General features: G+C 44.1%; 1 protein-coding gene across 2 annotated transcripts in view; it reads right to left on the reverse strand.

The window, feature by feature from the left end:
* Nucleotides 1–952: 952 nt before the first annotated feature.
* Nucleotides 953–13,724, reverse strand: part of TRIM44 (tripartite motif containing 44) — a 102,979-nt gene continuing 90,207 nt past the window's right edge. For both annotated transcript variants that reach the window (XM_081062245.1, XM_081062246.1), the window contains one exon: nt 953–5,549. In XM_081062245.1, coding sequence (XP_080918371.1) covers nt 5,473–5,549 — 77 coding nt within the window. In that variant the 3' untranslated portion in view covers nt 953–5,472. The remainder of the gene's footprint in view (nt 5,550–13,724) is intronic.

Genomic DNA, 13,724 nt, shown 5'->3' on the forward strand with positions numbered 1-13,724 from the left:
GGCTTGGCAATCCCGGCTGGCCAGGCAGAAGTGTCCTCAGCAGCCGAGGAAGGGAAGTGCGGCCTCATGATTGCTAGAGGAGACAGAGAGTCTGCTGTCCTGGTTTATCAGCGTGGCTCATTGGGTGACCTGGAGTGACTGCACCCCCTCCCCATCTTGGACAATTTCTCCAAAGTTCACACGGTCCCCAGGTAATAACAGGAGTCTGATGGAAACGAATTTGTTAAAAGGAAACTTAGAGCAGGGTTCACAAACCACAGCTCCTCCACACATACCTGCTGGGAGTTTTAGGGTGGATTATTAAAAAGTACATTTTAATGCCTTTAGGCAGAACTTGACTTTCTAATTCACACAGTTATCTACTGTCTTGGGTTTTCACATTTGGCCTCTGCGTGTATGACTTGGTTTCAATGCAACCTCTGGTGCTTCTAGTACAAACTGGACTAGAATCGCTTCACTTATAACAATCCTCTCTCCTCCTGAATGATATCAAATGTGTATTTCCAAGGTTCTACAAAGAAAAGTTTGCTGGCCTAACTGTAATTTGCTCTATGAACATTTTTTTTTCTAGAAAATATGGTAAAACTTAAAATTTAACCTTCCCACTGGTTAATCCAAATTGTAAAGCTTCATGATTTGAAAACATCATGCAGGACCAAGAATTCTTTGGGTTATAATCGGCTTTGCTCAGCAAATTTAACCTAAGCATGGATTGTTTTACTTTGAGAAGAAAACATATCAACACAACGCTAAATAATAATGACTTTTGTCTGTCCTTTTGCCACTTCCCAGAGCTCTCTTAAGCCACTCCAGAGAAGTCAGGAGTAAATGGGACCCCCACATGCAATATTCAAAACACCCTCATCTCCACATTACCACAGTGAAGAACGCAGACCATCATGAATATTTACACCCAGCACGGTCCTTTGTGCCCAGCTCTGAAAGACAAATGGTATTTCCAGTAATAGTTTATTGATTTCCAAATGCACAGGGGCGCTGAGTCCAAACATCCTGGGAAAGCGGTAAATCTCTCTTACAAAATAATTTACAGTATGAAAATGATATACTGAAACATTAACTCAAACGTGTAGTTCCCTTGAAAGATTGAGTGTTCCCTTGTTTAGTGTAAAGGGAAAGAGGGAAGATGGCTAAGGAGGGACTGTGACTGCACAGGAAACCAGGCAGAGGATACTGGGTTGGTTGGTTCTTCCCACCCATGCAATGTGGCCTGTCACTGTAGAAAGACTACCCAGGTTTAACTCCCATTAAGTATAAATCTATTGTCCCCTCAAGGTCATATTAAGCCCAGCATGGGCTCGGTGGCATTTTTAAATTTTTTTTGCATCAGTATACTCACAACTGTCTTAAATTATTTTCATTTTCCTGCTCTGAGGCTTGTTTTGCTGTTGCTGGTGTGATCTCAGTTCCAAATGCTACTGTTTCACCTGCGGGCCCCTGGAGGGCAGGAAGTGCCTGGGCCTTATGGCACTTGGAATGGGTTGGGGTGGGGGCTTCAGGAACACTGCTGGGTAAAAGCAAAATTAATGAGATCTGAAGTCTCCCCTATGGGCTGCCTTTTCTTAGGGCTGGGCTGAGTCCATCCATAATGAGATTTGTTTAAATAGAAAATTCCAGACGTGCTAGGCACACGAGACACACTGCAACTGATGTTCTTATTGAAAAGCATGTATTGAACAGCCATTATGTGAGTGTGGAGAGTGTTTTCTAGGTGGGGGAGAGGATTCCTAGGTCCTGCCACTACTATAAGCTATGAATTCTGCAGCCGTGCCCTCAGGCCTGACTGGAGTGGTCAGACTCTTAGGTCACCAAAATGGCTGGGTCTCCAAATTTCTTCTATTGTTAGATGAGCTGGAGTAGGGCTGGAGTGCAGTTTCCTTCAGGGATGTCACCTTGGCTCAGTGCTTCAGTAGCTGACAACATTTGCCAAGGAGTTTCTCTTCTTGTTAGCATCGTGTAAATAAGCACCTAGGCTCCAATTACCTGGTGACACTTATAATCAGGGCTGGCAGAAACCTACACCAGATAATGAGGAGGCTGCTTTGAATTGCCCTCAGTTCTTCAATTGTGTGTATACGTGTATGCGCGTATGCATGTACATACTTACATACACACATATCATTTGTGTGTGTGCATACATGCACACATACATATCAGGCATCAGCAAAGAAGTCTAGATTCACTGGACTCGGAACCAGCACATCCTCACAGAGCAGACCTGGCTAGCTTTACCATAGTACGAAGATTTCCTTTGCTGCAGCAGTACAGCAGAAGACATTTTCCAATAGTTAGAAGGCAGACACTCTTCAATCATCCTTTTCTGACAAGCTCTATACTCTTGAAGGCCTAGAAACACTTTATTTATGGGAGGAGAGGTGGCACCAAAAGGCAAAGGCTCCCCCAACTCCTGGGGCCAGGCTTAAGTTAATGACACATGCTTCAAGCATCTGCTAAAGTGGATGAATAAGGCTACTCGATGCTATTTCTGAGCCCAAACTACAGCCACAGGATGTTGGAAAAGAATTCGTAAAGTGGGCTGGTCAGAGTGCAGTGGGGGAACCAGAAGCCTTTTTCTCCCCCTGTATTTTAGATGCACCATGGCCACGGAGTTAAGGAGAGCTGGGTTCAAACTCGGGCGCCAATATCTGCTAGCTGTGTAGGTCAAGGCAAGAGACTCTTCCAGTCCAAATCTGTTTCATTGTCTGAGAGGGGGGCCTACTACAGGGCCTGGCTCATAGTTAGTTCCGACACAGGCCACTTCCCTTCCGGACTGTCAGAGCTGAGACTCCAAGCACTTCTTGGAAGTGCTCTGGTTTTTCACGACATCAAATCAAAGGGACAAACCCCCATCAGCCGCCAGGCACCCAGTATTTGGAAGGCAGCCAGGGATTGGTGTTAGGACCCAATTCATTCTGCGGACATTTAGTAGCTGCCTTCCTTGATGACACTTCCCTCGGGATTTCTGCAAAGCCTGCCGTCTGCTTCCTAGTCGGGGCACACTTTTGAGCACTCTAACTTTTACGGACCTGGCAGGAGGGAAGAAGCCTCATCTTGTTGGGGCGTAAGGCTGAGCAGCACTGCTGCTCCAGCGTTGGGGGAAGCTGGTGCCACTGCAGGAAGCAACCCTGTTCTTACATTGATAAATGCTGCCAGCAGGAGCTCAGGAAGCTGGGCAGAAGCTGCTGCATGGGGCTTAATGCTTCACTGGTTAAAGTTTTATCAGGTGCTGAAGACAGCAGGAGCCCATAAAGCAGATCTGAAATCCTTTCTAAGTGAAAGCAAAAGTGCTTTCCTTGAGGATTACAGAGATATGATAATTTACGGAGTCAGGCTGGCAAGTATTTTTATATTTCTGTTCATACCCACTGCATAAATGCTTGGGTTTCCCAAAGCCTGAGAAGTAGTACCATACGATCAGGTATGGAGAGACCAACGGTCTGACCGTTCACTGCTAAGATGAGGCTACCATGTGGACATGAAAAACTAATTATTTGGAAAAGGGAACAGAAGCTTCCAAATCCTAAAGTCTTCGTAATCTTCTGATGTTTAAACTCTTTCAAGAGTGACCATTGGTCCTTCCTTAAGGGTCGTTTTGTTGGATATGCTGGGGGTTGTAATTAGTGGTGTGCCAAATTCTCTAGCCTCTGCGGGCAGATGGGGAAAGCACTGAAATTGTCTTAGCCATTTGTTAGCCACCAGTTTGACAGAAAAATACCTAAAACAATTTTTTTTTTTTAACAGCCCAAACTCCTCTCAAATCTGTAAGTCCTGACATATTTAGCGAGCTTGGATAATCCTACCCCAGAAGTATATATGCCTGATAGCTTCCTGGCATCAAAGGAATAATTAATTGATAGCATGCACAGCATTGAACGAGGATATAAATAGGATTCCACAGTAAGTTAGTATTGTTTCTGCCTCAAAACCATCGGCACACACACAACCAGCTGGCCCTAAAGCTTTGCGGCAGGTGCACAGGTCACAGGCAGCCAGGTAGGCAGGCAGGTAGGCAGGCAGAGGGGTTCCCCCCAGTGCAGACTCCTTTGGTTCTGCCTCAGGCACTACAAGTCTAGGCCCTGGGTCAGTAGCATCGCCTGGGCTGCTTGGATACGGTTCCAACTGTGTTTCTCAGAAAAGAACAGCAAGACCACTACAGGCAGCTGAGAGGGAGCACACCCCTCACCTGCAAGTAACAATGATCTGTGAAGTCTCCCATTTCATCTTCACTCGGTTTATGCGCATGAATGTTCTATTTCATAATGTAACAGTGTTTGTTTTATCTAAAAATAAGGTCATGCCCTGACGCTAAACCGTGTGTTGTGTTACTGCGCTTGCAGTGTTCTATTTCCTAAGACATCACTGCTCCTCTGAGCTCGAATAACTTGGTTGTAAGGGAACGTGACCTGGGGGTGGGGCACAGCCAGAAGTCCAATCACTAGGGATCTCCGCTCATGTGACTGAAGAGGGCAGAGCAGGGCGGGGAGATGAGCTGAAGGTTTGTTAGTGGGGAGTACCGAGGGGAGAGGGGTTCCAGCTGGACTACACGGAACTTGGAGCTTAATTCAGCACACGACAGAGGGACGACAATTCTCCCCACTTTGCATTTAAGCCAAAGTAGGCTAGGCTGGGGGAGGGGGGCGAAAACCTACACTGAAAATTCCCATTTGGTAAGATACATTCCAGCCTTTCATGGGACAAGATCCACAAAATCTGCAGAATTCACCCAAATAATTCAGGTTCCATCAGATCTTTTAGAGACTCTTTTGAAGACTCAGGCAATTTGAGTTCAGAAATACTGATTTCAACTTTTAATCAGATGTCTTTGGTCCTCTCTTTTAAGGGTCATTTCCTTGCTACCTCTTCAATCATTTTTTTTTCATTTCCACAGCACTGAATTATGAATCTGAAGTCCTGATAACCTCATGTACTAAAAATATCTCTATATTTCTAAATATGAACTCTTTCTCCAACCCTGTTTTCAAGCCATCCACCTTATTTCATGAAACACGTTTTCACGCATGCATAACTGGACTTTAGAGACTATCTACTGGGTGTGGCCCCACTTTGCCATCAGTTGTTTCATGCTTCAATATGAATGAAGTGGGTTGTATTAGCAAGTAGGAAAAAAAATTCTGACTGCCCTTCAAGATTATTCCAGATCCTTCTTAATGAGGAGATACTGTTTGAGGGTACAACATTACAGGGGCTGACTTTCCTGAGTGAGTTCAAAGCAGCCACTGAGGAATTACCCGAAGGACTCCTGGTTGGTTGATCAAAGGGGCATTCTTCCTTGACCTACCATGATGGGAGAATGAGAAGCACAGTCAGTAAGCATAAAACTGGTCGTCCCTTGGAGACACATGTGCCTGCTGTGGAGCTGGGGACGATTCTGGTGGAAGGACCTTTGTTGCTGGGCAGCTTTCACAGAAATCAGAAGCCGTTACATACACGCTGTCACATACACACGGGGAAGGAAAGATTTTCCACTGGGGATGGCAAGCATTCAGGTGTCCTCTTCTTCGCCGGCACCACTGCAAAGGAAAGGAGACCCCGGTGAGTTCAGGCAGCACAAGAAGGAGAGGCAGCCTGGTCCACTGTTTGAGGGCACAGTTCTGTGTGGACAACCCTGAGTCCAGTCCTGACCCCCTCCACCCCACGGCTGGACACTGTGGCTGTGGCCAAGTCACACTCAGCCTGCCTAAGTTCTGATGTGACTACAGGGAAAAATGATGACAATAAAACCTCCTTTCTTGGGTTATGGGAGGACTAAGTAAGATAATACATGTAAAATGCACAGGGCCTGGTATTCAATGAGTGAATAGCTATTTAAAAAACTAGGTGAGGGTCATACTATTTTTTTTTAACTTACTTGACAAAATAAGTTGCTGACAAAAATAAGGAGTTTGACTTCCCCTAAGCCTCACGCTGTCTACTGTTAGGAGAGAAAAACAAAAAGAAGCCAGCGTTCTGCACTCCTCACATGGAATAAAGCCAAGGTTTTAATTCACGCCACAGGGACAGTCACTGGGTTCAAATGTCACCTCCTCAGAGAAGGCACTCTATCCAAGTAGGGGCCGTTGATTCTTCTCCATCTCCACCTAGGTCTTTCATAGCCTTTGGCACATCTTACAAACTGTTTGCTATTTACTCTCTCCTCTACCCCTCACTAGAGCATGAGTGGCAACACTGCATATTTTATTAATGACTATTTAGTATTAGTATTGTGCTAGGCACATAGGAGTGTTCAATAAATAGTTGTTTTTAAAAAGAGTGAGAAATAAAAGCAACAGGAAGGAAGGAGGGAGGAAGGAAGGGAAAGAGGGAGGGAGGGGAGGAGGGAGGGAGGGAGGAAGGAGAAAGGGAAAGATGGAGAGAGGGAAGGGAGGAGGGAGGGAGGGAAGGGGGAAGGAGAAAGGGAAAGATGGAGAGAGGGAGGGGGGAGGGAGGGGAGGAGGGAGGGAGGGTGGAGTGGAGGGAGGGAGTTGAAAGGCACAGTCATTGCTGTCCTGGCTGGAGGATCCCGGATGTCAGTGACATTCCAGTGGCCACCAAAGGAGAGGTGAGTAGCAGAGGATGGCTAGGAGCTCAGCCGCTCAGGGTTACAGCCTCCCTGGCTTGGTCCTGGGAGAGAATACTGTTGATCCAGGGACTGGGGCAAGAAGGCAGGGCCAGCAAAAGCGAGGGGGCAGGAGCACGCACACTGACAAAGGGGAAAGCAATATGCTCAGTTTTGCCTCTAGAGGCCACACCCCCGAAAAGCATAGCAAGAGCCGACCTGACCAAGTGCTGTGTGTGTGCCAGGGGCACTGAGCTCAGCGCCTCCCCCACCCTAGAATCCTCACAACATCTGACGATGTAGGAACTTTAATTTTTATTACCCCCGTTTTCCACATGAAGAAAGAGAAGCTCTGAGAGACCTAAAATCCTCCGTTGGTCCCGTAGTAAGGTCGGAGTCCTTAAGACTTCAGGATTAGTTTTGGATGGGTACAGTGTGAAGTAGTCAAGCTCCTGTAGGACAGGAGCTAAAGAAGACGCGAGGTCTGGACTACACCAGCTCCCAGCTATGACCTAGAAATACTTATCTCACAAGGGATTATCTATGTTTATACAAAAATCTGTGCTCTTTTATCTCCATTTGGGAAAGACTTTAAAGGGAAAAACATCCTACGCAACTAACTGGTAGTCCTTCTGCTAAGAATGAAAATATCGCAAGACAACAGAGCCTGATATTAAGGTACGTGGACTTCAGGAGCCAAAAGCACCAACTCAGCAACTTTTACTACCCAAACTCTGTCCCATTTCCACGTCCTTTTCCTGCCTGCTGTCCAATCACAAGATGAAGGGAATGTGCTAGGAAGGGCTGGACAGTGGATCATCATTCAGGAGCAGTGCTTGGTGGCATCTGTCCCAAAGGGAACAAAGGGCCTTTTATGAGGGCTTCTCACCAGAATCAGGGCACAGTCGGAATTGGCGTCATGTTCTCCCTCTTGGTGTTGTATCTAAAGCAAGCTCTTATTGTTCTCTTGTCAATTTTCCTTCAAGTAGGAGAGGTCTAGCATGGTGATTGTGCCCTCTCCTAAGTCAGAGTTCACTTTTCAGCATTCTTAACTTGAGATGCATAGTTGACATGGTTCATAAACCTACTGAAATTATGTACAAAATTTTTTCTGTGGATTCCTTTGTCTGAGAGCGGCCATCATGCTCATCGTAGTCACAAAGAGACCAACAACCCATCCACACGGAGTGGAATGAAATTATAAATAAAGTGCTTTTTGAGTTGCCAGGTTATTTACTATAAGACTTGTAGAGTTGGTATGTGGAAAAGGTCAGAAGCCGTGACTGATCAAATCGTTTCTTATTACCCTAAACAAGATCTGTTCTGGGTCCTGAAAGATATACTTCATCTTAAAAGCACGAGACCTTGGGATTCTGGCATATCATTGATTGATTCTTGCATTTGCTAAATACCGATTGACGGTCTACCGTGTGTGAAGCACGATGGAAGGCACGACGATGAGTGAGAGAGACAGTGGTTGTTCTCATGGGCTTTACAGCCAAGAGACAGAGGGCGGGGAAGGGGGAGGAGAGAGAGAGAGAGATTTTTTTCCAGAAGAGCATCTTCGAATCAAGTATATTTTCATAATTACTTACTAACTTGTTTATCACAATAATGAAGAAAAAGAATCTGAACTGAATTTATAACAGCTTTGTTTACCTTCTGTGTGGTCTCTCCTTGAGAGTTAACAATATAATTAGTGTGAGCTATCAACTGAGTGTTCCTTCTTCACTTTGTATATGTTCATAAGATTTTATCTTAAATTGTCTATAAAACTCTTTCTTGAAGGGAAGTAACACAGGCTTCCACCTCAGCCACATTTGCCCTCTGAAACATCTACCAGCCATCCTTAGATTGTAATGGGAGTGGTATTCAGAGATTATTGAAATTCTTTTTAATGTCTATTTTGTTGTTGTTTTGAGAAGGAACTAAGGGTGTTAGATAGACAGCCCATTCTATAGTAGGTATTTACGTAATCGTTTTGAAGTCACATGAATAAATAAGCTAGGTTTGAATCCCTACTCTGGCACTAGTGAGCTGTGGGACCTTTGGTGAGTTACTCAACCTCTCTGAGCCTGTTTCCCCACGATAATACTATATCTATCGTAACAGGGTTCCTGTAAATGTTTTATGTATTTTATACAATATAAATGATTAAAAATAGTGGCTCCCTTCTTTGACTTTCCTTCCTTCCTGAATCAACACCCTGCCTCATCCTAATTTTCCTTCAGTGTGCCTAGCTTTAGCATCTAAAACACGACATTCCAGAGCGAGTATGGACCTATCCCCAAATGCCCTTCAAATATCTAGAGAGCAACACTGTCTTCTTTACTCGCTAGGAGTTTTTTTATGGCAACTCCAGACATAATGAAATATAGGTATTGAGTAGAAAGAAAGGCTGATGTGTGTGGTTCTAAGCCTTCTGCTTGACAGGCTGTAGGAAAGTCAGCCCCTACCAAACACTGGTGAGGACAAACACTGATGCCTCGCTTAGCAGGTCTTGGTCACAGGCTGATCTAGTTATTGAGTCTATTCTATCTAAAAGCAGTGGTTTTAAAATTGGGGTCAGACATACCCCAATTTGGGTATGGGTAATTAATTTTAAGGAAATAAACGTCCAGATCCCTAACTGCCATATCTATTCTTTCTTAAAACTGGCCTAAGAATGTGCCTGTGATCTATAGGTTCTCTCTTCCCACTCCCACTTTTACTCAGTTTGCTCCCACTTCAGAAAAAGAAATGCATACGTCTCACTCCGCCCTGAATCTGACCATGGGACAATTTTAGAACGCCTTGTTTCTAAGAGGAGTCTCATGAGAGCAGGGCGAGAAATTGTCTCCTGGCAAGGTTGTGTGTCTTTACCTGTCAATTCAGAGACTAAGAATTCATACTCAGAAGTGACATGGTTGTCACGAGGTGTGTACTAATACGTTTATCTGAATTGAAAAAAAAAAATGAAATCAGACTTGGATCTGACAGACAGCAAGACTACTTTGGCTGGAAGGTGTGACCGTAAAAACCATCTCTGTCAATTAGATTATATAGTGAATGTTGTCTGTAAAATTAAATAAGCTAAATCTTCAGTACCAAAGTTTGGACAAAAACATATATAAAGCTCATAGTACATAACTTTGTCAAAAACCACATCGTTTCCAACTATCGAAATTTGACATAATTTTAGGATTTAACTTAAAAATGGGCAAGGAGGCACACAATTTTTTCTAAATCATTTTAGGGACAGAAGGACAAAAAAGTTAGCTAAAGGAACCAAGAGGCCCTAAATCCTGACTGGGAGTGGGGTGTGACATTTAACACTGCCCTGGCTGGGGGTGAAGGCATGGTGACAGAGTGAAACGAAGGAGCCCTAGCCAGGAGAACGCGTGTCCCCTCGGTCAGTTGGGCACACTGTCTGACGAGGAATCCTTTTTGTCTTGTGGTGCCTGGGACACTGAGGGAATCGTCAGAGGCTTGCCACAAGCCCCAGCGACCGTCAGCCCCGACACACGTGCTGATAAAGTGACTATGTCAGGGAGAGGTTCACTTCCCGACGATGTCTTAGTCTGTATAGACACACCCCTCAGCTTTTCAGGCCGTCTCCAGAGCAGGCGGCTTCTAAGAGGAAGTTAATGAAGGAGGTAGTAGGCACACTGACCTGACAAGTGTAATAGTTTCTTTTCCTGAGAATATAATACAACTTAATTTGGTTTGGCATCACTCATGTCTGCTGAGTCCCTGGCTATTTATTCATTATTGCTATAAAAGGATTATTCAACTCTGGAGGACAGATAAATTAAGGGGTATCACAAAGGAGAAAGGCTAGATTCAGCTGAGATTCAAAAAGACAGATTTAGTATTCTCTAAGAATGAAGCCACACAGGTATTGTACGAGGAGCTAACTGGAAAGTCTATTCACCATCTGAGGTCGTGGCTGCCCAGTTCTAGTACGTATGGGATGAGCCTGGGTCAGGGGACAGGCCAAACACCCAGCTCCAGAAACTTCTTTACGAGACAGCAGAGCTGCCACTTTTGTCTCCCATATCACCTGTCCCCACAGCCTGGGCTGAGAGAGAGGGGGTTTCCTGCACTGCAGGGAATCAGAACTTGTATATTTAGCTGCCACCTGTGGAACTAAGTGCACTAGAAATGTAAGATAAAGTAAAATGTCCTCAGTTTATCCTGGGTGAACTGACAAAAACATGAATTCTAGTCCTGACTTTGCTGTATGACTCTGGGACCCAGTGTCCTTAAATGGGAAATGAGGATGCGTTGCATTTTAAGTGAAATTTAGGAAAATTCCAAACCGGACAAGAGCTAAACTGCTTTCCAACTCACAGACACTTGCTGAGTTAATTAATTAGCTCTCACTTTTACTGTTTTCTCTCTTGCTTCCTGTGCATTTCTCTGTTTCCCCTTCCTCTCCAATCTGAAGTCTGGCCTAAATGTTCCACGTTCTTTCACCTTTTTGTCTGGCTGGGCCCAAACACCAGATTGATTAATACCACTGTTTGATCAGTACCTAGTACAGACCCTGACATGAGCAAGAAAGCTCCATGATTCCTCCAGTTTGTCAGGATTCTTCAAAAAGTCTGAGGTGACTCTAGCCTCGTTGCATTTTTCTCCTCAAATCATAGACAAGACGAAAAGAAGGGCTCTTCTGTCCCTGGACCGTATTGTACTTTATCCTATAAACGTCCTCTCGTTCAATAATCACCACTATTTACAGAGGGCTGACTTAATGTTCCACATACTGTGCTAAGTAATTTATATATAACACAATCTCGCCGAACCCCAACAGTAGCTTTGGTACGTACTATTATCTCCATTTTGCAGATGAGAAAGTTAAGGCCAAGAGAAGCCACGTGGCTTGCTCAGGGTTTACGGCTTGTGCACGACAGATCTAGAGTATATGGTCTCTAGAACCCTCGGCAATGACACTGAACTTGAGTAAGAGGTGAGTTGTGAACCTGTACCTTCTGACCCCAGTTACAGAGCTGTTAAGTGACAGCTACTTAAATTCTATGAGGCCCAATGTTTTCCCCTAGAAAATGGGATAACATCCTACCTCCAAGGGTGGTTGTTGTGAAATGGAAGGCACATGCAAGCTCCTTTTCAAGATGAAAAAATGGCAGGCAGGTTAGGTTTACCACAGAAGAAGAGGGAAAAAGACACGGCACAGGGTTCGCCTCTCAGCCCTCACAGCTGTCTCTGTCTGCACACCTACGTTAGGTGCTCTCAGAGACGCTTGGGTCTCTAGCGTTGCCTCAGGTACACACTCTGACCACACTACCGAGTTGGATCTCCATGTACCTTGCATCTTGTTTACCATTTTTACAGGTGGCTACCCTTCTTGCATCCCCCAGGTGGCCTGTTTCGATGGAAGATGGAAAGGCAGCAGCGGGCCTGTTCAGGCAGTGCCCATCTACAGGGAGATACTTGAACAGAAGTAACAGGCAGGGTTATTAGCTAGCCAGTGTCTCAACTGTTCTTACGACTCCTCTCTTTAGTACTGAGTCTTCCGTTGCTACTGCTGCTGGATTTCTAATGGAATAATTTCCAGCCTTCTTTTTTTTTTTAATTCAAAAAGTAACTTTATCCTTTTTGCCAATCTGTACTTTCTGTAACAAGTATTGCTTCTATAAAAAGGAGGGAAAAACCCTCTAGTGTTATCCACCAGTGATAATAACCATTAACACCTTGAAATATATTTATCTGTCCTCCTTGTATGCATATATAAAAATACATACTTCACAGGCTTTCATAGTCTGCCTTTCCATTCAACTAGCAACCATGAATATCTTCCTTATCAAGAACTGTATTTCTGTAAGATTATGATTCATGACTGCATTGTATGGATTTACCAAACCTAACGTTGGACACAATTATTTCTACTGTTTTACTATTACCCACATCTCTGGAACACGCATTCAGGTCGACGAATTTTTAGGTTCATCCTTAATTATTTCCAAAAAATTATCTGGGAAACTCCTGGATCAAAGGTTTTTGTTTTTAATTAACTTCATTTTTTTAGAATAGCTTAAGACTTACAGAAAAACTACAAAGAAAACACAGAGGGTTCAAATACCTCTACTTTCCTCTATTATTACCATCTTACATTAGTAGTGTACAATGAACCGATATTGGTTCATTAACTGAAGTTCACATTTTATTCAGATTTCCTTAGTTTTTCCCTAATGTCTTTTTTTTTCTGGTCCAGATTTCACCCAAGATACATTACTTTTAGTCATCATGTGTCCTGAGGCTCCTCGTGGCTGGGACAGTTTTTCAGACTTCCTTGTTTTTCATTACCGCGACCATTTTGCGGAGACCTGGTCAGGTATTTTGTAGAATGTCCCTCCACTTGGATTTGTCTGATGTTTTTCTCACTATTAGGCTCTGGTTATGGGCCCTTAGAAGGAAAACTTCATTCTCATCATATCGTATCAGGGGTACATACCATCAACATGACAGCTTGATGATGTGGACCTCGATCCCCGAGCGGAAGCAGCGTTTAAGGTTTTTCCACTGTGAAGTCACTCTTCCCCCACTTCCCACACTGTCCTCTTGGGAAGGAAGTCGCTGTGAGCAACCCACACCTAAGGAGTGAGGGGCTACACTCCCTGCTGTTGAGGGTAGGGTGTCTACACCAATTATGTGAAATTCTTTTTGAACAGGAGATTTGTACAATCATTTGTCAGTATGGACTCACAGATATTTATTTTATACTTTGGTTTATAATCCAATACTACTTTATTCATTTTATTGCTCAAATTGTTCAGTGTTGGCCTTTGGGGGCTCTTTGGTCAGCTCTGGCGACCTTTTGTAATCCCCCTATCATTGTGGCATTGTGGGGTTTTGTTTTTTGGGTTTTTAGCACTACCTTCTTTTACGGCATTAAAAAATGCTCCAGGCTCATCTTGTTTATTTCCTACCTCAGTCAGGAATGGAGAATCGGATAATTCTCCAACCATCAAAGGACATGTATTTTTATAGGTGTTTGATATATTATTGTTAAACTGCCCCCCAGAAATCATCTTGAACTGATTTACAATCATTACTCATACAGGTATGAGAATGCCCATTTTCCCCACACCTTTGCCAACACTGGGGCAGTTTCAAAGTGTTTGTGGGGATGAGATGTAGGGTGTGTGTG

The sequence above is a fragment of the Rhinolophus hipposideros genome (assembly GCF_964194185.1).
Source record: "Rhinolophus hipposideros genome assembly, chromosome: 10".
Lineage (NCBI taxonomy): Eukaryota > Metazoa > Chordata > Mammalia > Chiroptera > Rhinolophidae > Rhinolophus > Rhinolophus hipposideros.